Below are 27,970 nucleotides of genomic sequence, written 5' to 3'. Positions count from 1 at the left end.
AACATGGATCATTACAGAACACAGATACCACATTTTTCACAACTTGATTGCAAACATTACTACTAAATATAAAGATTTTAAAGTTCTTGGATGGTGGTAACATTTCTATTGGGAATAATAGAATCTCTTTCCCTTTCCACCTCTTCCCTAAAAGCTTTCAATCTCATGGGTTAACAACCTGAAAACATCAGGTTCCTCTGGCACATAGCATTATGCAAACCAATTCAATCAACCTAAAGCTCTAAAAACTTCGTTATTTTTCAGAATCAGATGGATAGAAAAAAGTTTCTAATCAATCTACATTCTTTGCAATTGTGAAAAGCAATGTCACCCATTATAAGCCTTCCAAGCCCACCAAAAGTGATGGAATTACTAGGATTCGCATGTACAAACTCCATCACTTTTACCCTTGATCAGAGCAATCCCCTTGTGATGGGCAAACAAAACTTTTACCCTTTACAATTCAGCATGACGTTCTTCGGTGCCATTGCTTCTCCTTCTTTCCTTTCTTATGCTGCAAGTTGAATGGACTCCAGCCCTTTCTGCGTTTGGAGCATTCACAAAAGAGTCCAGAAGCCAGAGCCTGCTGAAGCCACGACTCAAATGCTTCTTCATCTTCATCCATCATTTCAGCATCCAAATCCCATGGGAATCTGCATGACTTGGATCGTTGAGTTTTCTCCAGGCCATCCATGTTTACATGGAAGCTGGGCTGATGAGTGTTGGGCCTACAAGCCATTCCCTGCACAGAACAATTCAAGATTTAAAATACTAAAGATGGAATTGATCATGTAAAGAAACGTTGATCATTTTCCCAGCAATTATATTATGCGCAAAGTGAAGCAACACAAACACCATAACACTTGCAAAACTTTCATGAGTTGTCCAAAGGGTTAGAAATCCCTGGTTTTTTCTTGAAAGGAAAACTACAAGCCAGTATACAGCATTTCATATGCAAATGATAGCTAGCATGTGTTTTTGACATAATTCGCCAAGTTTCGCTACTTTGAAAACGGGGGGTCCTAAGTAACACCTACATAAACAATTTGTAAAAGGCCAATTTTGGCCTTTTGCATTCTCTTATATTCTTTCAGAAAACACAATGGATACAAAAATGTACACATAAATGCAGCCTAAAAACTTAGAATAATACATATGCCGCCAATAAATTTGATGCTGCCCTCAGTGGGTACCCACCTAAATGAGTCAAAACAGAAGACCATATATATATATATATATATATATATATATCCTTAAATAAAATTCTAAAACTCAAAACAACAAATGGACATGGTTATAGGAATTATATGCACAAAGATGCAAATCACTGACCTGAAAGATAGCCCATTCTGATACATCAAAGATTTTGCTCTCAGCATAGACAAAAGCACGTGGTATTTCCACCTAAAAGACAATAAATAAAAAAAACTCTAAATGAATACTGCATGCTAATCACATCACTGTAATCAGGAAAGACATTGATAATGATTCAATCAAACAAAGCAAACATGCAGCATGATAAGGTGAATAAAATTTTTTATACATGATGGTGTGGTGAACATGAAATTTAAAAGAAAAAAAATACCACTATACCAGAACAAGTGAGCTTGTATTTTGAGCATTTGGAAAATGACAAAATACTCTCATGTTAAGATGATACCAGAATTTTATAGTTTAAGGCACACATTACAAATGCCCTCATAATTTAGCACAGTAATGTTAGGTTTAATTATAGGGGTAGTGATGATATGGTGAACTTAACATACATGTACTTCAATATACATACTCAAAAGTATGTATATATGAATTACTTTTGAGGACATTCAAATACCAGAGAGCCTCTGTATTCAACCCATCCATCTCCATCCTTGGCTTGATGATACTGACAGCAATCCTGATGCCAAAACAAGTCTCACAACTCATGGCTACAAAAATCAAGTGCAGAAATGGATGATTGGGGAGTGGGGGAGAGAGAGAGAGAGTAACCTGACACCATCTTGCCGTAGCCTTGCTCCTATTGGTGCATACCCATATATGTGAAAGGCCACACTTGGTGCACTGTATACGTCTCGACTCTTCAGAGCAATAGTCCTGATTACCCTGCTCACGGTAGCAGTGGCGTTAAGAAATTTCATTTGAGGTTATCACTCAGTATCAGTGACTTTGGTGCAGACACTAAATCTATTATCTGAGGGGAATATCTTATCTTATGTATTTGGATCAGTTTTTATTAGATTTGATTAGACTAAGACTTTCATTTATAGTTTGAGTTCAACTAGGATTAGTTTTCATGGGATATTATCTTTATCTTTATTAAATAAAGATAAAGATAATTCTTGCAACTCATTAAATATGACCTTTCCATCAAAAGTTTGCTTTATTGATGTCACACTGAGAAATCAAAGTGCACAAGATGGTTTCCTACATATCCTTACAAATTTGGCAAATTGGAACAGACAAATTAAATGTACAAATTAAGAAGCATGGATAAATATGTCATTACAATGTTGTGGATTCATCAAGAAGACCCCAAAATTTCTAAGAAGTGACATAATCCTCCAGAAGTAGATGCAATTACATCAATAAGCAATACCACATTATTTACCTGATGTGATGTACTATGGGACCTCTGACACACACTCCTAGTCCTGGATTCTTTTCTCAATTGCTCATCATAGTCTCTCTTCTTTATGGAATCAGAAAGAACCTGTAACATTCAGACCATTATAAATTACAAAGGGAACCACAACCTCCGTAAATTCGCTGAATTTCTATCTCAGATATGCATCAAGTAGCAACAAGAAAACACATAAAACTGTACTTCTTATTGACTTTTACCCCATATGCACATTGGAATTTCTTAAAGGATTCGCTTGCTTGTGAACTCCCATATTTTTGTCAGGATGCACAAGCATAGCCTGCAAAAATAATTGTAAAAGGGAAAGCTTATAAAAATACAATTAAAAGAAAAATGCATGGTCAGTGTATAGATATGGTGACCGGCTTTGAACTCCAGAAATATTAAAAGTTAATAATTAATTTGTTCAATTACTAGGATAATACTACTTTTGGCCATAGGAATCGTCAGGCACCTTAACTCTATTAAACATTTCAAATCCACTAACCATCAGATATTTTCTTAAAAAATAGTTGGTTGAGTTGAAGAGGAGGGGACAAACTCTATGCTAAACTGCTTGCCAAATTAGGACTGAAAGATCTACATTAGCAAAATCCTTTGAGAAATGTAATGGGTTAGGCTTGAGAATGTATTTCCTATCTAGATCATATTCTAAACTGCTTGCCTAATGTTTACTAATTATTATGCTTCTTGTAAGTGATGATGATGCAGAGGCTTAGACAACTGGCAATAAACTCATGGTGGAATCTAAGGTTAATTTTCAGGAACTCAAAAAGTATAGGGTGATTGGGATTGCTTGCACATGGTGAAACAAAAAAAGAAAAAGAAAAATGACAGGGAGTTACTTAACAGTGACGAAACCAGATGTATAGTTAGAAAGAAAATAGGATTGGGCATTAACATGAAGGATGTTTGAGTTGGCCATTACCAGTGAATTAAGAGGTTAATCCCTTCTCAAACTCCTCAATCAAACATTGTGCATTTGTTTGGCTGAACTCGTCTACATCTTGCTCATATACCAAACTGACCCCACATTCCCACACACGAAAGGCAGAGTCATCGGTCTCAAATATTACCTTAATCTGACTGCATTCACCATTCCCAACAGTAGCAAACCAATTATCACGAGACAAATACAGTAGCCAAATGTTGTCCTCACAACGCATCGTCCCAAACAAAAGTTTAGAGACATAGTTATTCTGAGGTGTATCACCAAGGGCTATCACACAAGCTCTAACGCCAATTCTTATCCATTTACTAGCTGATACTGATGCACAGAAGGCAAATCCCATCCATTTACAATTACACCAATTTGAAGGCAGCTCTATGCTTATTGAATTCCCCACGCTTTGATGAGTTAACCAAGACGGAATGTCAAATCCGTCAATAATTATGTGAAATTCAGTTATAGATTCACCCTCATCCTCTTTCCTTTTGGTAGAAGTTTCATTAACAGTTTTTCGACAAAGGAGTCCCTGTACCCAAAACACAACTATGGCTTTAGTTAACTGTAATTTAACAATTCAAGAGAGATAGTAGAGATTACCTGTAGGTGACGGTATAATATTGTAAATGCCACTCCACCACTGCTCTCATTGTATGGAAACCACTGGGAGTAAGGTTGTAACAAGCTACTCAGTTTGACTAGTGCTGGTGACGGCTTTAGAGAATAACAATATTGAGCATCTATATATCTTATAGTTGATGGAAGCCTTGGCAACGGTTTTAGTCTTGAGCATCTGGAAATAATGAGTTTTTCAAGAGACCTCAAATTATCCATGTTGCATGGAAGAAATTCGAGATTTCTACAGTAACTTAGATCAAATAAAGTAAGAGTGGTCAAATACTTGATCGATGAGGGTGCTAGATTCTCAATAGCAGTCCCATCCATATAGAGTTCTGATAGGCTTTTCATAATTCCAGTAAATTTTGGAAGGGAACTGATTTTTGAGCAACCAGATAGTCTAATAGTCGTAAGAGACTGCATTTCAGCAGACATGCTGGGAAGATTGGTAAGAGATTCACAGTACGTCAGATCTAAATACTTAAGCCTGCTAAGTTGTCCAATAGATGGGTGGATATCAACCAAATTAGCGCAACCAACAAGCGTTAGTTCCACAAGCCCTGGAACCCCTGAAAAGTCAGGTGTCCTAATAAGGTTTTCGGATGAACTAAGATCAATGAACTTTAACTTTCCAAAATGCTGTTACAAAAAACAAAGCTTCCATTAAAAATAGAATTTAATTTAATAAGCAAAGAATTCTTTTAAATTAAAACAACTTTATGAATGAAAAGAAGAAGCTCAAATACGCCAGGAGCGTATTGTAGCTACACTTAGAGAAAATAGAAATAATAAATAATAGAAAATCAAGTAAAAGAACAAAATTACCTTTTCTCCTTCCCAAAGATATTCAAAATTGCTACAGAACAAGCGAAGATGAACAAGCTCCTTTGGTTGGAAACTAGATGGCAAACATTTTAAAGAACTGAAATTCAATGAAAGATACTTCAGGCTATTTGGAGCAAAATCGAGAGCATCCGGGATGCCGAAACCATTAATAATCAGCAATCTAAGATTAGACATCTTCGAAAAAACTTCAGAAAATTCTTCAGATTTGAAATTCCCTTTCCAAGATGAGGCTATGGCTTGAATTGCTTCTGATGCCTAAAAATTTCAAAAGTAAAGGACGTTCACATCAATTCATGCAAAATAGCATAAAGGCCAAATTTTGCCTAACCAACCCAAAAAATGACCCACGTCAACTTATGCATACATTGTGAAAAAATGTATTTTTGCTAAGATACTTGTGCAAATATACACAAGCACTATTGTTTTGCATTTCATTTTCCTTTTTTCTTTTCTTTTTTTTCTTTCTTATATTCTTCTGCTTTGGGGATTTAAACGTTAGAGATCACGGACACACCAAGAAGTATCCAGTCTTGGTATCAACACCAGAACAGGTCATTGTTTGTAGTAGCGTTTGTGGAAAACGCAGTAATAGATCGCAAGAAAAACACAGCTTTAGACCGGCCTTTTAGTAGTGTTGTCAAAATGACACAAGTTTTATATTGAGTTAAATCCGTAAAGGAAACAAAAAATCTGAGTTTTCCATATGTAACCTTTCTAAAAGTTATTTAATTTTTGCATTACCCTCTTCTCCACTAGGAGGGCCCAACTTTAAATTTAATAAATAGAAAAAAAAAAGTAAAATGTACTACATATTACCATTTGGCATTGCTATTTTGTGTAAAAAAGAGAAAATTAAATGAAAATGCAAGAGGATTGGTATTTGGCTTTGCATTTTTAAGAAAATTACATTTTTATAATAAGAGAAAAGGTGTGTTTTCAAATCTCAGCTCATGAAAATTGCATTTTTACGATGCAATTTTTCATATCAAAAAATACTTTTCACACATTTTACTAGACACTTAATTTCCTTTTTAAAAACACATTTCCAAAAACACAACTAAAATTTTCAAAAAACTAACTCAAATGGATGATAAGAGTCCCATTAGTAACTAATAGATTGTAGTACAAAATCTTATTTTAAAATTTTTTTTCCCTTATTAATCTCTTTAAAACTCATACATTAAAACTAGAAAGGTGCACTTTTACCTTTTAGAAATTCAAGACCAAGAGAAGAAACATTAAGAGATTACAACATTACTTTAAAAGCAATGAAATAAATAAATAAAGAAATAAAGCCTACGGTTTTATATATTAAAAAAAAAATGTTAAGATAGCTTTTTGTTCTAGGTAGTAACCAAGAAATGAAAGATTGGTTGATTACATCAAGAAATATAAATTTAATTTTATAAACAATTACAAAGATATCTTTTTTTCAAAATATAAGAAATCTTCATTGACAATATTTTATCATGGTAAATGAATGTTTAATTCTTTATTTTGCTACTTAAATACTTAGATAATCACTTACCTACTGGAATTTTTTTTTTTAAAGAACTAATTTATTAAACAAAATTATGTCACTATACCTACTTAATCTCATTTTCTGAAATAAAATTATAGCATTGTCATTGTTCTTACCATATCATTCTCCAATACACAATGTAAGTCCTCAATAAGCCACAATCTACTCTGCTTTCCAAGCTTACCACTGGATTCTAGACGAATAATTTTTTCACCCATTTCTGCTAGTAGATCATGCATCCCCAAACATTCATTGTCATCTATGGTTAGAAGAGATTTTTCCAAAAGAACACTTATACCAATTCTTGCATCAAAACCACAATTCTCTAATATCTGTATTACTCTATCTTTTGTCCGCCCTCTAAAGAAACATGCAATATCTAAAAAGATCTCCTTCCACATTTCCTCTAGTCCATCGTAACTTATTTTAAGTGTATCAAATATTTCTCCTTTAGTTTTTTTAAAACTATCCAATGCACTTTTCCATTCATCTGTCGTTCTTCCAACTAAAAAGGAACCCAAAGTGACAAGAGCTAATGGAAGGCCATTAGCATATTCTACAACTTTAAGGGAGAGTTGCATATAACCTTCTTTGGGTTGCTCCATTTTCAAGGATTTCAAACAAAAAAGTTTTGAAGCATCATCATTATTTAACAATTCAGGCTTATATCTTTTAAGAACTCCATGTTGGACCAACACATGTTCATCTCTAGTTGCTATAATGATCCAACTCCCCAATCCAAACCAGTCCTGCTCTCCTGCCAATTTTTCTAATTGATCCAATTGGTTGACATCATCTATAACAACTAGAACTTTTCTATGACATATCCTTTTCTTAATCATGTCAACTCCTTCATAAACATTCCTTATATCTATATTTTTGTCCTCCAAAATGTCTACAAGAAGCTGTTGTTGTAATCGATGCAAACCGTGTTTTTTTGAATCTTCCCTAACATTAGCAATAAAGTTAGAAACTTCAAAATGACTACGAAACTCATCATAAACAACTCTAGCAAGAGTTGTCTTTCCTATTCCCCCCATACCATAAACTCCTATCATGCAAACATCATTCTTAAAACCTAAATATGAAGGGATCAATTTTGCCACCTTAGATTCTATTCCTATGAAGTTTTTGCTAATGCTTGAGGACTTTGAACTCAATTTCTCCATCATCTCTTCCACAATGTGTTGGATAAATTCTGATTCATGCCTACAAAGAAAATAGAAAATATTTACATGTTGGTCCAAACCAATTATAAAATCATCCTTTTCACAATGTTTAGGATAAATTCTGACTCATGCTTGTGAACAAGATAGAAAATAATTACATCATTGTCCAAACACAATTATAAAACCATAGGGAAGGAAGAAAAATATTAGGCAAGAATACTCCTTTCTCAAAACACATGTGAACAGCTCAAGCAACATGGATAGAAGTAGAACTGCTCATATAAGAATTGCATATTATATTAGTTATACTTATTTCAAACGGACAAATTCAGAGCTATAGTTTTCATTATACTTAGTTCAAATATATCCATCAAATTTTTAGGTTGCTTGAGTACAAATAATAAAAGTAGTGCCAACACAAAGGAAGTTTTTACCTTTTGAGTCAAAGCCCAACAGCCCAAATTATGATTTTCCCCCCCTTGAGAGAAGGTGTTCTTTGAATTTCTATTTAGCCACTAATATCATTATAAACTATTACAAGCTCCACTTCTTCAAAATTATGTAAACTTTTTTTTACCGAATAAAATTATGTAAAAAATTTATTTTTGAATAAAATGGACAAAATGAGCTATGAGGATTTTATTTAACCCAAAACAATGATTGGGCCAAAACTAAATCCTTTAAAAAAGCACTTATATGACCAACGTAAACTTAATCCAATTTGAAATTTGGCAGAAGGTAATTTTGGGTTTTTGAAGCATCACATTCAGTTTTTAAAAGTATTATAAACAAGGAAGCCAAAACTATACTGGTATTGGCCATTAAATCGGTATAGTACTTCTCAAAAATGTACTAAATAAAATTCCATTCTATACTGGCCTATACTGGTTAAACCGGAGATTTTTAGGGTGTTTAGCCGATATTGATATCTTGGCCTATACGATAAAAAAATTAAAATTAAAAGAAAAAAAAAAATATATATATATATATATATTATTTTAGATAATACATTAAGTTAATGTACTTAGGCCAATATTTTAGCTTATAAAATATTTGGATTTTAAATTATATGTTGATAAACATAAATATAAATAAATGCACACATACATAAAATAAATACAAACATTTTTTTTTTTTTTTTATAGGTAAGCATACACACACATATATATGGATGGATGGATGGATGGATGGAAATATATAAATAGCGGCAATCCCAAAATAGCATATAGATATCAACCAACACTGAAATATTTCATTCCCTTGGTTAAACCAAAACGACATCTAGTACAAAGTTATACCTCCCTTAGTTATAGACAAGAACAATTGTTGAATGCTTGTCCATAAAATTAATGCATCACATGACTTAATAATTGATTGCCTCTTCATCATAGAATTAATTTTTTTAGTCATTAGAATGTATATATTCTATCAACAAGAGGTCGAGCCTTAGTGCAATAGTAAGTGCCTTCCACCAAAATTAAAATTTTGTGAACTAAATTGTGAAATAGCCAAACCACAAAGCATAAATTGTAATTTTCCCCAAAAAAATAACAATAATGAAAATAATAGACAATCTTAATAAATTTATAATTCGTAGAAAGTTATGTCCTCAAATCAAGTATTTACTTTTTAATTATTGCAAAGGAGTGTTTCCTCAGTAGTAAAACAGGGGTCACAAACTATTTCTAATAATACAACAAAATCTTAACTAGTAAGTAATATTTCAATCCATGCATATAATGTTACGTTCTGTCTATCTATCTATCTATATATATATATATATATATATATATACTTCATGATATATGAAAAAACACTAACCAATTAAATATCAAAAGAAATATATTTGTTATGAAAATTACCAATCTTGTAGATGCCAACCAGATAGATTGGTCACTTCTCTCAAAGCATCTCTCCATATTTCCACTTTCTTTATGTTCTCTGTGAAACGGTTTTCGTGTTCACTAAAGGCCTCTCCAAAAGTTCTCGTCTGTTTTCGTACATTAGATGGATCCACATCATAAAAAACTGGCCAAACCGTCAGTCCTGTCTCTCTCATGCATCTAATGATCTTTGCGAGTTCATCCAAGCACCATGTAGAAAATGCATAGTTTCTTGAGAAAATAACAATAGCAAACCTCGATTCTTCTATTGCTTTCAAGAGCTCTGGTGAAATAGGTTTTCCTCTCTCAAGTTCTTCATCATCCCTAAAGGTCAAAATGCCCTTCCGTTGCAAAGCAGCATATAGATGATCAGTAAAGCCTCTACGAGTGTCCACGCCTCTAAAACTAAGAAACACCTCGTATTTCCATTGAGGTGTTGAAAAAGGAGATGGTGATGACATTGAGGCGCCCTGACTGCTCATGGAAATAGTCAAAAATATACTAGAAAATGTTAAACCATTTTAAATGAAGAGAAAATATTCATGTTGAAGATCCATACTTCATAATTGTAGCCTTTTTTTTTTAAGAGGGTGATGACAACAAACCTTGATTCTTCGTTTTCTTTTACGAGCTCTGGCGAAATAGATTTCCCTCTCTCAATTTCTTCATTGTTCCTAAAAAGCCAAACGCCCATCCATCGCCAAACAACAAGTTCTACAAAAAAATTTCTAAAACTCTGCTGTGGTGTTGAAGAAGAAGAGGATGATGACGACGAGGCTCCTTGAGTACTCATGGAAACCGCTGGAAATATACTTAGTAAGTCTTGAATTATAATTTAGATAACAATCAAAAAAGTACATTGAATTAAAACTGAGGAGAAATAAAAATTAATAGGAAAGTAAATTAAGGAAGAAGAAAACAATTCGGTATGGATTTTTCATTTCAAGGAAAAAATTAAAGCAAATAAATAAAAGGGATGAATATTTCTGAAAAATGACAACTTACAGGTTTGGGAATTGAAATTACAGTAGTAGTGATTGCAATGCTTGAAACAAAGCTGGATTCAATTCCTATTAGATAATTGCCTCTTCAATAAAGGATTGGACTCTGTTCTTTCTTTCTCCGTGTGCGTTCACAATTTCACATCCCCTGTATTTTGCTAAGTCAACAACTCTTTTCTGGGCTACTCTCAACTCTAAACTCTCAACTACCTTTCCCCATTAATTTCCTAGTGCTGCCACAAGTTATTGATTCCTAACTTTCCTAATTCTTTGTTTTATTTTTTTTATTATTATTTAAATCAATAGATGAGTACATGGTCGTTTCGTGGTAACCAGCTATGATTCAATGGAGCTCTGTTTTATTCAATAAGGGCTCATCTGTTGGAAGAGTTTGAATAATATTATTTGTATTTTTTTAAAATAAGTATGGATAAAAAAAAAATATAAAATTGTGTGTGATAAGGTTTAAAATTAAAAATGTTTAAAATGCTCTATCAAACCAGCCTACATTTTCTTTTAATTCAGATACGGTGGGTGGTGGGCTGAACGAAAGATTCCCACAAGGAAGTTTTCTCCTGGGCATGCGCCCCTGACTTTCCTAATTCTTTGCTTTATTTTTTTTTTATTATTATTTAAATCAAAAGATGAGTACACTGTCGTTTCGCGGTAACAAGCTATGATTCTACAAAGCTCTGTTTAAATAAATAAATTTCTTTTTAATTCAGATGTGGTGGGTAGTGGGGCTGTACGAGAGATTCCCATTTACAAGGAAGTTTCCACTCATTAAGATAAGTGACCTTCTTTTCTTTTTTCTTTTTTTTCTTTTTTTTTCTTTTTTTTTTAAGGTAGAATTTTTACTCTAATTTAATCTAAATGTATATGTATGTGAAACTTCATTTTGGAGACTTGAACTCCGCCCTTTCCTCCTACATCCCACAAACACTTATACTTGTACAGTGACTATCGCACTAAAAATGCACAATAATGTGGTAAGCAACTATAATTCTATGAAGATCTGTTTAAATAAATAAATTTCATTTTAATTCAGATGTGGTAGGTGGTGGGGTTGTATGAAAGATTTCCATTTGAAAATTAGATTTTTATATTTATTTAGACTATTTTAGTTCGTTTTTCTACTTTTATTAATTTAATATATTTATATATGTACGGATATTGGGCCCAGAAGTTCGTTTTCTGTTTATATATTAGGCCTGTGGCCCAATCCGAGGACAAGGGTTTATCCAAGGAAGAGATATCTTTGTCAGAAGAGGCTGCGTTAGTAAATAGAGAAACCAGTCTTGGTTATAACAGTTCAAGGGGTGGGCCGAGGATAAGTACATCCTCAGCTAACCAATGTCGAGGTCCGAAAAGATTGCCTGTCGTCCCGGGTAACGTTCCAGAAAGTTCCATGGGTGTGGATATGTATTACAATGATATCAGACAGGGAGAAATCCTAAAAATATCGTAGGAAAAAGTTATTTCCTCCGCATTAAATGCACTGCAGCTAACTCTCTGACCGCATTAATGTGAAGGTGATACTTGAACAGTGGATTTCAACCCTAGAACTATTGTATGAGGACTTATGGGAAGAGCTGATGAGACAAGTATCAAAACCAACCGTCTAACATGCACGTGGAAGGTGAAGATGAAAAGGAGAGACAGTATAAAAGAAGAAGGAAGACACTGAAAGAAGGGATCGGAAAAGAAAGAGAAAATTACTGTAGCATCAAGAACTGATTTTTTAATCAAATCTGATAGAAATATATAAGAATAGATCTCCTCGGACTTTGCCGAAGACGATTTTCCTCATTATAAACCTGTCCATTTACATCTTTATGTCTGTTAAACCTACTTTTGTGTTTGTCTAATTCATTAGAGCCCAGTTTTCCAATCCATTCTCTACAAATTCATTGTTTTGAGCTTTTTGGACCTCAGTCCATCTACCGTTGGGCTAAGAACTCAAATTCGGTCCTTACAATTGGCGCCGTCTGTGAGGAATTACTGGTGTAATAGTGAGTTTGACATTCAACTATGGTAGGTTCAGGTTCAAACCAAGCAGAATCCATGGGGTCTCAACATCAAGATCACTTCCGTGAACTTGAGTAAAGGAGAGACCGGGAGGGAAGTGTACATACTACCCATACTGGTAAGAGCCATTCTTGAGGTGGCAGCCATCTCTCCCAGGAGAAAGATACCAAAGCCATGCAGAAGGAAATTGATCGCCTAAAGAGAAGCTTGAGCCATGAACGACGAAAGCGAGCTTCATCCAATTCTGACTTCTCTTCCGATGGTGAAGAAGATGGCAGCTATAGGTGCAGATCAAGAACTCCTCCTAGTGAGTCTTTCTCATATGACAAGGACTATTATCATGAACGCAGAAACAGAAATTCATCCTCGGTAGGCCTGGGAAACGACGCTATGAGTAAAGCACTCAACCAAATTTCCAAGTCACCTTTCACGCGTTGGATTGAGAGAAGGAGACTTCCTCAGTGGTTCACTCAACCCACATTCACAATGTACAATGGTAGAACAGACCCTATGGAGCATGTCAGCCACTTCAATCAAAAAATGGCTATACACTCCAAGAATGAGGCCTTGATGTGCAAAGTATTCTCATTCAGTTTGGGGCCTGTGGCGATGAGGTGGTTTGATAGTTTGAGGGCAACTTCCATTGATTCCTTTAAGGAACTCACTCAGGCATTTGGATCCCATTTTATTACGTGCAACAAGGTTCCTTGGCTTTTAGCTTCCTTGTTGTCTCTATCTATGAGAGAAGGAAAAACCCTGAAAACATATTTGGACAGATATTGGGAGATGTTCAATGAGATAGATGATGACTTTGACGATGTAACCATCAACACATTCAAGCTCGACCTACCAGCTGAGCATGGCTTAAGGAAATCTTTGACTGGGAAGCCTGTTATCAGTGTACACTAGCTCATTGATTGGATTGACAAGTATAAAAGGGTTGAAGAGGACCAACAGCAAGGCAAGGGAAAGGGCAAGGTTATCCCTCAAGAGATGAGGGATTTCAGGTCGGACCGTTACAACAATAACAGACCCCAGAGGGATTTTGCTAGGCAATCTAAGCCTACAGCTCCTCAAGCGATTAACGTTGTGTTCAGAGAACCGGTGCATCAGGTTTTGGAGAAGATAAAAAACGAGCCATACTTTAAGCGGCCGAACAGAATGAGTGGAGACCCTTTGAGGCGCAATCAAAACCTTCATTGCCAATACCACCAAGAGAGGGGACATACCATCAAGGACTGTAGAATACTGTGGAACCATCTGGAGCAACTGGTCAAGGAAGGGAAGTTGCAATAATTTCTATACTGGCCCCACGGACAAGGGGACCAATCAAGGTCAGGGGCTCTAGGGAATACTCCTTCAAGGCCCCCGCTAGGTACCATCAATGTCATTTTTTCTGCACCTGGGAGAACTGATTCTCACCTTTCCAGGGTAATGTCTGTAACTAGGCTACCACCCGAGGACTCTCACTCCGAGCTGAAGAGAGCTAGGATAGAGGTCCGACCACCATTGAGTTTCTCGGATGAAGACAAGATTGGAACCATCAAACCACATGATGACGCTTTGGTAGCTACCCTCAGAATAGGAGGTATGACGTTAAAAGAGTAATGGTAGATCAAGGCAGTTGTGTGGAAGTCACGTACCCTGACTTGTACAAGGGGCTAGACTTAAAACCTGAAGATCTGACAGTCTATGATTCACCTTTGGTAAGTTTTGATGGGAAAGTTGTTATTCCAAGAGGTCAGATTAGGATGCTCGTTTAGGCTGGCTCAGAGGTGGTGGAAGTAGACTTCATTGGGATAGACACATACTCACCCTACACAGTCATTGTGGTCAGACCATGGCTTCATACCCTAAGAGCTGTTTCTTCAACTCTGCATTAGAAAGTAAAGTACCCGTCAAAAGACCAGATTGAAGAGCTAATAAGGGACCAATCAATAGCTAGGAAATGCATTGTGTCTGCAATTTTGCATCAGCCAACAATTGAGTCCTCAGCTTCTATTGAGGGTGGCTTATAGTAGTCAAAGTCTCCGGTATTAACCGTGAAGGGGCCAACCGAGGAGGCCAAATATGAAGATTTAGAGAAATTTACAATAGATCCGAAGAAGTTTTTTCAAGTTGGAGCTCAGCTACCACCTTAAGAGAAAGAGGAGTTGGTGGAATTCCTCAAGAGGAACGTTGACGTATTCGCTTGGAATGCTTACGAAGCTCCAGGGGTGGATCCGAACTTCATTTGTCATCATTTGAACGTCAACCCGTCTGTCGTCCCTAGAAAGCAACCACCTCGGTGCTCATCTAAGGATCATTCTGATGCCGTCAAAGACGATGTGATGAAGCTTAAGCAAGCTGGGGCTATTAAAGAAGTGTTTTACCCTGAATGGTTGGCCAACACTGTGGTGGTGAAGAAGAAAAATGGAAAATGACGAGTATGTATGGACTTCACAGATTTAAACAAAGCATGTCCGAAAAACCCTTTTCTCATGCCTTGAATTGACTAGGTAATGGATGCCACTGTAGGTCATCCTCGGATGAACTTTTTGGATTCCTTTCAAGGATACCATCAAATACCTCTAGCTATGGACGATCAAGAGAGGACAGCTTTTGTCACACTTTTGGGAATTACTGTTACAAAGTGATGCCTTTTGGTTTGAAAAATGCAGGTGCTATTTACCAAAGGATCATAACCAAGATGTTTGAGCCATAATTAGGGAAAAACATTGAGATTTATATCGATGATATGGTTGTAAAGAGCAAGGCAGAGTCCGAGCATGTTAATGACCTTGGGAATATTTTTGCTATCTTAAGAAGACATAAGCTACGACTTAATGCTTCCAAATGTTCTTTTGGTGTCGGATTAGGGAAGTTCCTAGGCTACATGGTCACACACCGTGGAATTAAAGTCAACTCCGACCATATTAAGGCAATCAACAATCTACGACCACCTCGGAATCCCAAAAAGGTCCATAAGCTTACAGGAATGATCACTGCCCTAAACCGATTCATTTCCTGATCAGCAGACAGGTGTAGGCCTTTCTTTTAGTTGTTAAACAAGTGGAAGGGGTTCGAATGGACCGAGGAATGTGTCCAGGCTTTCCAATAGTTGAAAGAATATCTGTCTTGGCCACCCATCATGTCCAAACCCAAGGTGGATGAGATTTTGTTTGCCTACATCGCAGTAGCCTCCCACGCGGTGAGTTTGATGCTAATACAGGTTGATAATGGTGTACAGAAGCCGGTTTATTATATGAGTAAGTCACTACATGAGGACGAGATTCGTTACTTACCACTGGATAAGGCCATCCTGGTAGTGGTGCATGCCACACGTAAGCTCCCCCACTATTTCCAATCACACACGGTTGTTGTTCTAACCCAGCTCTCACTCAAATCTCTACTTCGGAATGCTGACTATACAAGGAGAATTACAAAGTAGGGTATGATCCTAAAGGCCTTTGATATCAAATACATACCTCGCACCTCTATTAAGGGTCAGGTCCTCACCGACCTAGTGGCCAAGTTTGCTGAAACCTCAGTAGAAGAGAAAACAGGGGAACAAAACATGGATGAAAATCGATTAGTATGATTTCCCTACAAGAACCTCTGTCCTAGAAGGTCTACGTTGATGGTACAATGAATCATAGAGAATTTGGAGTGGGGCTAGTGATGGTATCCTCGGAAAGGATCACAATCAAGAAATCCTTGAGATTGTGCTTCTTGGCCACCAATAATGAAGCTCTGCTGGTAGGGATGGCCATGGTTTAGAAAATGGTTGGAAAAGCAATGGAGGTGTTCTCTGATTTGAGGTTGGTTGTGGGCCAAGTTCAGGGAGAGTTGGAAGCCAGAGATCCTAGGATGCAGGAATACTTGAGCTAGGTTGGGCATTTACAGTCTGGGTTTGAGTATTTCAATTTATCACAAGTTCCTAGAAATAAAAATACACATGCGGACTCCCTTGCCACACTGTCAACATCCTCGGCACAAAGTTTTACCTTAGGTAATCCTTGTGGAGGACTTATGTAAACCTGTCAAGGTAGGAGCGAATATGGTTCATGTTCAACAAATAAGGGTGGGTCCTAGCTGGATGGATTCTATTGTACAACTCCTTAAGGAAGATGTTTTACCCAAGGATAAGTCCGAGGCTGACAAGGTACGAAGGAAGGCTCCTCGGTTTTGGTTGTCCGAGGACCAAAAGTTGTATAAGAGGTCTTTTTCTGGCCCATATTTACTATGCGTACATCCTGAGGCGGTTGAGCTAATCCTGGAAGAATTACATGAAGGAATCTGTGGAAGCCACACAGGGGGCAGATCTTTGTCTAATAAGGCCCTTATACAAGGCTATTGGTGGACAAATATGCAGAAAGAAGCACAAGACTATGCAAAAAAATGTGACTAATGTCAGCGATTTGCCCCAAACATTCACCAACCTAGAGGAGTCCTTAATCCTTTGTCTAGCCCTTAGCCTTTCGCTCAATGGGACTTGGATATTATAGGGTTTTTCCCTATGGCAGCAGGGAATAAAAGATATTTATTAATCGGCACGGATTACTTCACCAAGTAGGTTGAAGCTGAACCACTGGCGAATATCAGGGATGTGGATGCCAAAAAATTCATTTGGAAGAACATTATCACTCAGTTCAGAATCCCTCATACCCTCATCTCGAACAACGAATTGTAGTTTAATAGTAAGACCTTCAGGAGATATTGCTTTAACTTGGGCATAACAAATAGATACTGCACCCCGGCTGATCCACAAGGGAACGGACAGGCCGAGACAGTTAATAAGGTCATAGTGAGTGGGCTTAAAAAGAGACTGGACGACGTAAAGGGAAAATGGGTAGAAGAATTGCCACATGTCCATTGGACTTACTAGACTACTCCTCATAGGTCCACTAGGGAGACCCCCTTTTCTATGACTTACGAGGCTGAGGATTCCTCTTGAGACTGGGTTCCCCACGCTAAGAATGAGCTCCTTCAGTCCGAGTAGCAATGATGGACTATTAGAAAAGAGCTTAGACTTAATAAAGAGCGGAGAGAAAATGTCATGGTCCAATTGGCCTACTATCAACACAAGCTCAAGCAAGGATATGATACCAACGTAAAGTTAAGGCCACTAGCACCTGGTGACCTGGTATTAAGAAAAGTCTTGGGCACTACTAAAATCTCAGTATGGGGAAAATTGGGACCCAACTAGGAAAGGCCATATCGTATTACGTTAGTGGCTAGAATAGACGCGTATTATCTTGAAGATCTAGAGGAAAAGACTGTACCATGCCCCTGGAATGTATGTAATCTTAGAAGATACTATTATTAATGAAGGCTTTATTCACCCTATTTGGGCTTGTTACATTGCATGTCGTTGTGTTTTTTACCATCTATCTAAGTATCAAACAGAACATTGGTCATGCCTGGATCCTCGGACCATATACCTTGGAAAAATTGATATCTTTTAATCATTGTTCTAAGTATTAAACAGAACCTTAGTTATGTCTGGCTCCTCAGATCACATGCTTTGGGAAAATTAATACTCCCTGACATCTATCTAAGTATCAAACAGAACCTTGGTCATGTCTGGATCCTCAGACCACATACTTTAGGAAAATTGATATCTTTTGATCATTGATACCTGCCATCGTTCTCGACAAGTGACAAGGCAAAACCTTAATTTATCTTAGACCTTGTGGATTACATACATGAGGTAAAATAAGTACTTATTAGTTACTTAAATGTCAAAAATGGTCAGCTGCTCCAAATAGCAAAGATATTCATTGTGGTAACTAACTTAAGTGGATATGCATGAGCATCACTTAAAGCATTTACAAGCCTATATGTGCTTGTTTAAGAATTGATTATCCCTTTACTGCCTTAAACTTAATAATAGGTGGTGAGCAGAGTAAGTTTAAACTTGAATGCAGGTTATATTACTATATATTTTCTCTAAGCTAAATTGAACATGTTTTGCTACTGATTGTGTGATATGTGAGAAGGATGCTGTCACTTATGCAAATCTATAATTCAAGACATGCTTCATTATTACCTATTTTCTAAGTGTTGAAGCAAGCAAAGCTTAAGTTTGGATCAATGTTAATGTCAAATTCATAAAGGAAAGACTTGCAATTTTCATTAATATTGAGCCTCTGAAAAGGCAAGTAGATTACAAAACTTTGGCACAAGTACCCAAAAAAAAAAAAAGTCAACCTATTGCTTCATTTTTATTACAAGTTTATTTTTTGAATTCTTGGAAAGTTGGGTAGTTGCTACCGTGGAGGATACTTGGGCCTTGACCTTGGGATCTTCCTTTGGGGGTATGGGGAGAGTGGCCAACACCAGCTCCATGCTCTAAGAAGCTTATTTTTCCTTGGAAGAATCTTTTAGAGCTATTGGAGGCAGGTCAGCACCTTGGACCATTTCTTTGTTGATATCCCCTGCCTTTGCAGTACCCTCAGCCTACTCTGCCCCCTTGGAGGAAGTATTAGCTGAAGGAGGAGTTTTGGGTGGGCTACCTTGACCTTCACCTGCCTCCAAGGACATCGAGGCGGCCTTAGAGCCGAAGGAGCCTAAAGGGCGTATGGTTGGGGGGTAGTAGACACTTTCTGCCTTCCTAAGCACAGAAGAATCTTCAATCCCAGCTTGGTTGAGGGTTTCATCCCATACCTGGGCACAGTAAGTTCTACATACCCTTGGGACCTCGACCCTAAGGGCGTCCTCTGTTTCGGCCATGCCAACGTCGTATCCATGTTGCTCAACCTCGTCTCTGGCCTTTTCTGCCTCTTCCTTGGCCTTCTCAGCTTGAGCCTTGGTCGTCTCGACCTCCTCCAACTTCTTCTTCAGGGCAACAATATGCTCCTTGGAGGCGGCCAGCTAGTCCTCGGCGTTTCGTAGAAGTAGCCTCTAGCTCTAGGCTTGCCTCTCCACGGTATCTAGGGCTGCGATGGCGCTTTTCCTCTCTTTTTCCTCCTCCTGTAGCCTAGTTATTAGCTCTTTATTGCTCTTTTCATCCACGTGGAAGGCGTTCACGGCTGCAATCCTTCTCCCCTCTTCCTTCTTCATTTTTTGATGGGAGTAGTTCACCATCTCCTCGACCCTGAAGGTGGCTTGGATGGCTTGAAAAGGATGGGGGGTGCAGTTAAAAAAAAAAAAAAAAAAAAAAAAAAAAAACCTTACCATTGCCAAGTCCCTTTTCAGTCCAAGGAAAACTTCATGCTGCCTCATAAACCTGAGGTTAGCCATGTCTTTAGGTAGTAACAAGGATTGTTCCACCGCATCCACCATGTACGCAATTGTGCCCCGCTGGAAGTCTCGGATGGAGGCATCATCAAGAAGAGGAGCTCCATCCGTGGGGCCCAAACAGGGGCTGCAACTTGGTGGTCAACCCTTTTCTCCCCCTCAATGGCTGACCTCGTTTGCATCATTCGGGGATGCTTGGGCCCCCCTCTGGGACTCAGTCTCTCAGGGAGGTTGGTTCTTCCCACCCTCCATCACCTCTTTCCCTTTATCCTCCCTCTTCCTTTTTTGATCGGCTAGATTAGCTCGAAAGGGTTGGGTGGGTGGAGGAGTGGGGAGCCTGGTCTGAGGAGCCTTAATAGGTGCATCACTCCCCGACTGAGAGACTCCAGTAACACTTGGAAAGTTGACCTTTGCTTCTTTTGGATCCCCATTTCATTTGATAAAGGAGTAGCTCCTTCGAAACAACTGAATTGAGGTGGGGACGAGTGGCCAAGGACACCAGTTGATGTCACAAGAGACGAGGGCTGGTTAAATACCTCGTAGAGATCATCTAACCAATGTCGACGTTCGAAAAGATTGCATGTCGTCTCGGGTAACGTTCCAAGAAGTTCCATGGGTGCGAATATGTATTACAGTGATATCAAACAGGGAGAAATCCTAAAAATATCTTAGGAGAAAGCTGCTGTCTCCACATTAAATACACTGCAACTAACTCTCTGGCCGTATTAATGTGGAGGTGATGCCTGAACAGTGGATTTCAGCCTTACAGCTATTGCATGAGGACATATGGAAAGAGCTAATGGGACAAGTATCAAGACCAACTGTCTGTCATGCATGTGGAAGGTGGAGATGAAAAGGAGAGACAGTATAAAAGAAGAAGGAGGGCACTGAAAAAAGGGATTGGAAAAGAGAGAGAAAATTACTATAGCATTAAGAGCTGATTTTGTAATCAAATTTGATAGAAATATATAAAAACAGATCTCCTCGAACTTTGCTGAGGAAGATTTTCCTTATTATAAACCTGTCCATTTACATCTTCTTGTCTGATAAACCTACTTTTGTATTTGTCTAATTCATTAGAGCCCAGTTTTCTAACTCATTCTCTACAAATTCATTGTTTTGAGTTTTTTGGGCCTCAGTCCATCTACCTGTTGGGCTAGGAACTCAAATCCAGTCCTTACAATATATATTTTAAATAATTATTGAATTAATTATTTTTCTACTTTTATATTTCAAAAATCTTGTACATCTCCTTTTTGCGGTTCATTTAACAGTCTGATAATAAAACCCTCTACTGTTCACAACTCGCCATCCACATGGGCGAGTTGTGACACAAATTGTGCCATTTTATGTATCCCTAACATTACTCGGGTATTAGTCTACTGCATGAACACTTCTCTCTCAAAGACCAAATTGGTGTGGGATAATGACATAAAAACTTTTTTAAAAAATAAAAAAATAAATGCAAATTTGATGAATCAAAATGAAAAATCTTAAACTTAAGTATTAAAATAAAAATAATACAAAATTTAATTGTCAAAATCAAATAAAATCTAATTGTAGTTTAGTTGTTATTTTCTTTGTCAGTTTGAGTCAAAATTGAAATCAGTATATGGGCATATCAACCTACCTCTCAAGTGCGTTGTTTGACTTGGCTTTTTCACCTATTTTTTCTTAAAGAAATAAAAATCACTTATTTAATTTCTTTTTTTAGATGTAATTTATTAAATCCTAACTTATTAAAACATCTACAGAATATCCCTAAAAAATAATAATCACATAAAATTTTGAAAAATAAGAAATAGTAGTTACCAGAGCATATGAAATAGTAGAGAGAGTTTTTCCCTACCCAATTTGTATATACAAGCTTCATTTTTTTTTTTTTTTCACGTTATTATAAAGAGTGAAATTACAAATTTGAAATTTAAAATTTGGGTTATTTTTTTATGTCGGTTATTTAAGATTGAAATTTCTCGTTTTGATCTATTTTAATTTGATTCTGATTTTAAAATAGTTACTTTGTTTATTGTTTTATGTTTGTGGGGGCCTTTTTTTGTGAATTTTCAAGCCCAAATCCCGGGGCTAGATATAAGGCTTTTCGGATCTTGGGGTTTCAAGGCCCAAAGGGTTTCACCATTCAAAAGAAGTTGGGTTTGGGTCCTCCTGAAAAATGAATCCGTTTGCAGAGCCAACCTATGCACAAAGAGCAAATCACCCCCCGCCCCCCACCCCAACCAAAAAAAAAAAAAAAAAAAACTTTAATGAAAGAAACAACAATAATGCTTAAGTTGTTCTCTAGTCCAAATAACAATACATATTATCTAGATTTGTCACAAAGTCTTCGAACCAAATTTCCACAGCCTTAACGTTTTAGACAGGAGGACTGTAAAAAAATCACCAAAAAAGATGTCTCATCTAGCTCTCTAACCTTATTCAAAATTTTGCAATATGTTATGTTACTCTTCAAAGTTGTTGATTAAAAATGATTTTTTTTTTTTGAAAGGCGTTTTACTTTTAAAAATTGTTTAGACTCTAAAGTTTGCAAAATTGGGAAGCTACACCAATTTTTTTTAAAAAAATTGTTTTCTTTTCATTTTATTATCCTTATGTCATGTAACATACTAAGAATATGTTACAATAACTAACAAAATTTCTTCAAGCAAAAGTTTATTACTAAAGTCTCAAAAAGGTTTTAAGGTTTCTAGAAATTTAAAAAATTGTTATTTTTTTGTATTATTTTAATACAATAAACTATTTTTTGGTTAATAATAATAATAATAAATATTTAAATACTACATATTGTGCATGCATTATATGACTGAAATGAGTGAATTTAAGTATTTCAGACATATACTTGCACAATGTGACTTAAATTGTACAACATAATTTTGTCATATAATATAACTCATTATAAATATATTAAAATCATTAACATAATTTACTTTAATTGAAATTCTATTATAAAAATTTGAAGAAAATAAAATACTACTCCAATTAAAACTCCATTATAAAAAGTTTTGAAAATCTTTCATTATTTATTTTAATTATTTTATAATCCATAACAATTTTTTTTTTTTAATTTTAACAGAACTATCTTACACATAGGTCATGTCAATAAGTAATATATCTTTATATTATTTTATTAAAAATATTTTCTTTAATTACACGTAATTCTTATCTAATTTATGAATAGTAAAGCAGAAACATGGATCATTACAGAATACAGATACCACATTTTTTACAACTTGATTGCCATTTACAATGTTCTTAACGTTACTACTAAATATAAAGATTTTACAGTTCTTGGATGGTGGTTACATTTTCTATTGGGAATAATAGAATCTCTTTCCCTTTCCACCCCTTTCCTAAAAGCTTTCAATCTCATGGGTTAACAACCTGAAAACATCAGGTTCCTCTGGCACATAGCATTGTGCAAACCAATTCAATCAACCTAAAGCTCTAAAAACTTCGTTATTTTTCAGAATCAGATGGATAGAAAAAAGTTTCTAATCAATCTACATTCTTTGCAATTGTGAAAAGCAATGTCACCCATTATAAGCCTTCCAAGCCCACCAAAAGTGATGGAATTACTAGGATTCGCATGTACAAACTCCATCACTTTTACCCTTGATCAGAGCAATCCCCTTGTGATGGGCAAACAAAACTTTTACCCTTTACAATTCAGCATGACGTTCTTCGGTGCCATTGCTTCTCCTTTCCTTTCATATAATGCAAGTTGAACGGACTCCAGCTCTTTCTGCGTTTGGAGCATTCACAAAAGAGTCCAGAAGCCAGAGCCTGCTGAAGCCACGACTCAAATGCTTCTTCATCTTCATCCATCATTTCAGTATCCAAATCCCATGGGAATCTGCATGACTTGGATCGTTGAGTTTTCTCCAGGCCATCCATGTTTACATGGAAGCTGGGCTGATGAGTGTTGGGCCTACAAGCCATTCCCTGCACAGAACAATTCAAGATTTAAAATACTAAAGATGGAATTGATCATGTAAAGAAACGTTGATCATTTTCCCAGCAATTATCATGCGCAAAGTGAAGCAACACAAACACCATAACACTTGCAAAACTTTCATGAGTTTTCCAAAGGGTTAGAAATCCCTGGTTTTTTCTTGAAAGGAAAACTACAAGCCAGTATACAGCATTTCATATGCAAATGATAGCTAGCATGTGTTTTTGACATAATTCGCCAAGTTTCGCTACTTTGAAAACGGGGGGTCCTAAGTAACACATACATAAACAATTTGTAAAAGGCCAATTTTGGCTTTTTGCATTCTCTTATAATCTTTCAGAAAACACAATGGATACAAAAATGTACACATAAATGCAGCCTAAAAACTTAGAATAATACATATGCCGCCAATAAATTTGATGCTGCCCTCAGTGGGTACCCACCTAAATGAGTCAAAACAGAAGACCATATATATATATATATAAATATATATATATATATCCTTAAATAAAATTCTAAAACTCAAAACAACAAATGGTTATAGGAATTATATGCACAAAGATGCAAACCACTGACCTGACAGATAGCCCATTCTGATACATCAAAGATTTTGCTCTCAGCACAGACAAAAGCACGTGGTATTTCCACCTAAAAGACACTAAAAAAAAATTTCTAAATGAATACTGCATGCTAAACACATCACTGTAATCAGGAAAGACATTGATAATGATTCAATCAAACAAAGCAAACATGCATCATGATAAGGTGAATACAATTTTTTATACATGAGTAATGACGGTATGGTGAACATGGAATTTAAAAGAAAAAAAATACCAGAACAAGTGAGCTTGTATTTTGAGCATTTGAAAAATGACAAATTAATCTCATGTTAGGATGATACCAGAATTTTACAGTTTAAGGCACACATTACAAATGCCCTCATAATTTAGCATGGAAATGTTAGGTTTAATTATAGAGGTAGTGATGATATGGTGAACTTAACATACATATACTTCAATATACACACTCACAGTATGTATATATGAATTACCTTTTGAGGACATTCAAATACCAGCGAGCCTCCGTATTCAACCCATCCATCTCCAATTCTCCATCCTTGGCTTGATGATACTGACAGCAATCCTGATGCCAAAACAAGTCTCACAACTCATGGCTACAAAAATGAAGTACAGAAATGGATGGGTGGGGAGGGGGGGAGAGAGAGAGAAAGAGTAACCTGACACCATCTTGCCTTAGCCTTGCTCCTACTGGTGCATACCCGTATATGTGAAAGGCCACACTTGGTGCACTGTATACGTCTCAACTCTTCAGAGTGATAGTCCTGATTACCCTGCTCATGGTAGCAGTGGCGTTAAGAAATTTCATTTGAGGCTATCACTCAGTATCAGTGACTTTGGTGCAGACACTAAATCTATTATCTGAGGGGAATATCTTATCTTATGTATTTGGATTAGATTTGATTAGACTAAGACTTTCATTTATAGTTTGAGTTCAACTAGGATTAGTTTTCATGGGATATTATCTTTATCTTTATTAAATAAAGATAAAGATAATTCTTGCAACTCATTAAATGTGACCTTCCCATCAAAAGTTTGCTTTATTGATGTCACACTAAGAAATCAAAGTGCACAAGATGGTTTCCTACATATCCTTACAAATTTGGCAAATTGGAACAGACAAATTAAATTTACAAATTAAGGAGCATGGATAAATATGTCATTACCATGTTGTGGATTCATCAAGAAGACCCCAAAATTTCTAAGAAAACAGTGACATAATCCTCCAGAAGTAGATGCAATTACATCAATAAGCAATACCGCATTATTTACCTGATGTGATGTACTATGGGACCTCTGACACACACTCCTAGTCCTGGATTCTTCTTTTCTCAATTGCTCATCATAGTCTCTCTTCTTTATGGAATCAGAAAGAACCTGTAACATTCAGACCATTAGAAATTACAAAGGGAACCACAACCTCCGTAAATTCGCTGAATTTCTATCTCAGATATGCATCAAGTAGCAACAAGAAAACACATAAAACTGTACTTCTTATTGACTTTTACCTCATATGCACATTGGAGTTTCTTAAAGGATTCGCTTGCCTGTGAACATCCCATATTTTTGTCAGGATGCACAAGCATAGCCTGCAAAAATAATTGTAAAAGGGAAAGCTTAAAAAAATACAATTAAAAGAAAAATGCACGGTTAGTGTATAGATGAGGTGACCGGCATTCAACTCCAGAAATATTAAAAGTTAATAATTAATTTTTTCAATAACTAGGATAATACTACTTTTGGCCATAGGAATTGTCAAGCACCTTAACTCTATTAAACATTTCAAATCCACTAACCATCAGATATTTTCTTAAAAAATAGTTGGTTGAGTTGAAGAGGAGGGGACAAACTCTATGCTGGTTGAGAGAGAGAGAAAGGGGAATGAGTGGGGAGGAGAGGGAGAAAATCTACTTGGTAGGAGAAAAGGGAGGGGAGCAAAAGCCACAAAACTACTCCATGCCAGTAATCCCTCCAAAAGTGGACTGATTGGTGACAAGAGAGGTTATTGGGTAAATTGTGTGAAAGTTCACTTTTGTTAAACCATTTAAATAGGGATATAATGATGTAATGGTAATCCTCAACCCTTAAACTCACATTTCATTCTCTTTACCTTCACATGGTGGGGAGCAAGGTGGACTCCTCTGACCTCTCACTTCCCCCTCAGTTCCATAAACCCCACCCTTCTCCATCGTTCCTATTTTTATTACTCTTACCTAATAGTGAAAGTCCTTGGTCATGCAAGGAACTACCTCAACTTCCAGCTAAATGAGGGCAACTGTCAACTATAGTGGAAGTTCTTTCTAGATCTACTCCTAATCCATTGTTCTTTATTCAAATGTTTGGCCCAATAGAAATGTACAAAAGATGGTCCATCCTTACATTTCCAACTAGTAGCTATGTGGTTGAACTGTTGAAGAGAGAGAGAGAGAGAGAGATCTTAATTGGGTTTTTTTTTTTTTATATATAAATATATATTTTTTAAATCATAAGAGGAGGCCAAGTTAAAATTTTGCATACCTTCTTCCGGTATTCCTGACTCAAAATCTTTGCATCTATTGTCTTGTGGCAAGGGAATCCCAGTGCTTCATAATGATCCACGCAATTAAATATTCTTTTCATTTCATCAACTGAACTTGCAAGCTCTTCGATGTCATTCTACAGGGGATAGAGAGGAAAGTAACACCAGGGACGAATTTGGAGTTGACTAAAGAATACACTGCTGTGGAGGTAGAGCTAGCCCTGAAACAGATGAAATCCATTACAACACCCAGACCTGACGGCATGCCTCTCTTTTCTTTAAACACTATTGGGATACCGCTGGCCATGATGTCGTTGCTGCAACTCTCTCTGTCCTAAACTCGGGTATTATGCCCCCCAACATTAACAACACCTACCTTTGCCTTATACCAAAAATAAAATCTCTGGAAAAAGCCAAAGATTTCCACCCTATTAGCCTTTGCAATGTTATTTACAAACTCATCTCCAAAACCATAGCAAACCGCCTAAAGAAATGCCTTCCCAAATTAGTGACTGAATCCCAAAGTGCCTTCATGTCCAACCACCTCATCACAAACAATATCCTTGTTGCTTTTAAAACCTTACACCACCTAAAAAACAGAAGAAGGGGCAAAACAGGTTCTACAACTATGTCCCATAGGTATCCGCATGTCCTAGAGGTGTCCAGGGCCCAATACATGTCAGACACGAACACAGTAGCCCAAATGAAGTGTCCATGCTCATGCTTCCTAGAGCATATCTACTAACAGGTCCTCTCGAATATTAAAATTAATTCTTATTTGATAATATAGCTAGATTGATAGAAAATTATAACCTTCAAAGTTCTGCTTCAAAAATTCAAAGCTCACTGTCTCATAGACATTAACTCAAATCCACATAGAAGAGCAAAATGTGACTAAATTACCTTAAAGTATTGCTTGTGTGCCATCCAATGAGAAATATTATTACTAAAGCCATATAACTCATTATCTGTCAAGACCTATATCCCCTTAAAAAAAAAAGATTTTAAACTCCAGTTTCATTTTGAAACAAGATG

At 36.5% G+C, this 27,970-nt stretch overlaps 3 protein-coding genes across 7 annotated transcripts in view; all 3 read right to left on the bottom strand.

Annotated features, from left to right (window-relative positions):
* The window catches only part of LOC115984533 (autophagy protein 5-like), a 35,732-nt gene extending 25,403 nt beyond the window's left edge, over nucleotides 1-10,329 (bottom strand). The window contains exons 1-3 of one of the 2 annotated variants that reach the window (XM_031107572.1): nucleotides 10,228-10,329; nucleotides 9,602-10,096; nucleotides 5,259-5,303 (exon numbers count right to left, since the gene is read on the bottom strand). In XM_031107572.1, the coding sequence (XP_030963432.1) occupies nucleotides 5,279-5,303; nucleotides 9,602-10,096; nucleotides 10,228-10,316 (609 nt within the window). In that variant the 5' untranslated portion in view covers nucleotides 10,317-10,329 and the 3' untranslated portion in view covers nucleotides 5,259-5,278. Of the gene's footprint in view, nucleotides 1-5,258; nucleotides 5,304-9,601; nucleotides 10,097-10,227 lie in introns of those variants that run through there. The other variant, XM_031107570.1, reaches the window with a different exon arrangement.
* Nucleotides 1-27,970, bottom strand: part of LOC115984528 (disease resistance protein RPP2B-like) — a 62,833-nt gene that overhangs the window by 32,935 nt on the left and 1,928 nt on the right. Inside the window, exons 2-5 of one of the 3 annotated variants that reach the window (XR_004090540.1) lie at nucleotides 4,185-4,566; nucleotides 3,567-4,113; nucleotides 2,839-2,918; nucleotides 2,616-2,707 (exon numbers count right to left, since the gene is read on the bottom strand). The gene's annotated coding sequence lies outside the window, so the exon portion shown is untranslated. Of the gene's footprint in view, nucleotides 1-2,615; nucleotides 2,708-2,821; nucleotides 2,919-3,566; nucleotides 4,567-27,970 lie in introns of those variants that run through there. The other 2 variants (XR_004090541.1, XM_031107557.1) reach the window with 2 other exon arrangements.
* LOC115984531 (dnaJ homolog subfamily C member 14-like) lies at nucleotides 76-27,874 on the bottom strand. Of its 2 annotated transcripts, XM_031107566.1 has the most exons (8): nucleotides 26,935-27,874; nucleotides 25,926-26,006; nucleotides 25,690-25,794; nucleotides 25,077-25,190; nucleotides 1,832-1,894; nucleotides 1,333-1,404; nucleotides 566-742; nucleotides 76-528 (listed from the first exon to the last, which is right to left on the bottom strand). In XM_031107566.1, the coding sequence occupies exons 1-8, from the start codon at nucleotides 27,034-27,036 to the stop codon at nucleotides 457-459; spliced, it is 786 nt and encodes a 261-aa protein (XP_030963426.1). In that variant the 5' UTR covers nucleotides 27,037-27,874; the 3' UTR covers nucleotides 76-456. The 2 variants fall into 2 exon arrangements, with proteins under 2 accessions (XP_030963426.1, XP_030963427.1); XM_031107567.1 differs by lacking the exons at nucleotides 76-528; nucleotides 566-742; nucleotides 1,333-1,404; nucleotides 1,832-1,894 and adding exons at nucleotides 23,325-23,829; nucleotides 24,416-24,487; nucleotides 24,891-24,982.

Source organism: Quercus lobata, chromosome 4 (genome assembly GCF_001633185.2).
Source record: "Quercus lobata isolate SW786 chromosome 4, ValleyOak3.0 Primary Assembly, whole genome shotgun sequence".
Lineage (NCBI taxonomy): Eukaryota > Viridiplantae > Streptophyta > Magnoliopsida > Fagales > Fagaceae > Quercus > Quercus lobata.
Note: the sequence above shows the minus strand (reverse complement) of the source record. Positions and strands in the feature narration are given on the sequence as shown.

Excerpts from the sequence above, each read along its gene's own strand:
- LOC115984531 (XM_031107566.1), bottom strand. The coding sequence starts at position 27,036 with ATGAAAAGAATATTTAATTGCGTGGATCATTATGAAGCACTGGGATTC. Across the intron at positions 25,795-25,925 it reads AACTCCAATGTGCATATGAG|GTTCTTTCTGATTCCATAAA; the intron begins GTAAAAGTCAAT and ends TGAATGTTACAG. Across the intron at positions 529-565 it reads AGGCTCTGGCTTCTGGACTC|CATTCAACTTGCAGCATAAG; the intron begins TTTTGTGAATGC and ends AGGGCTGGAGTC.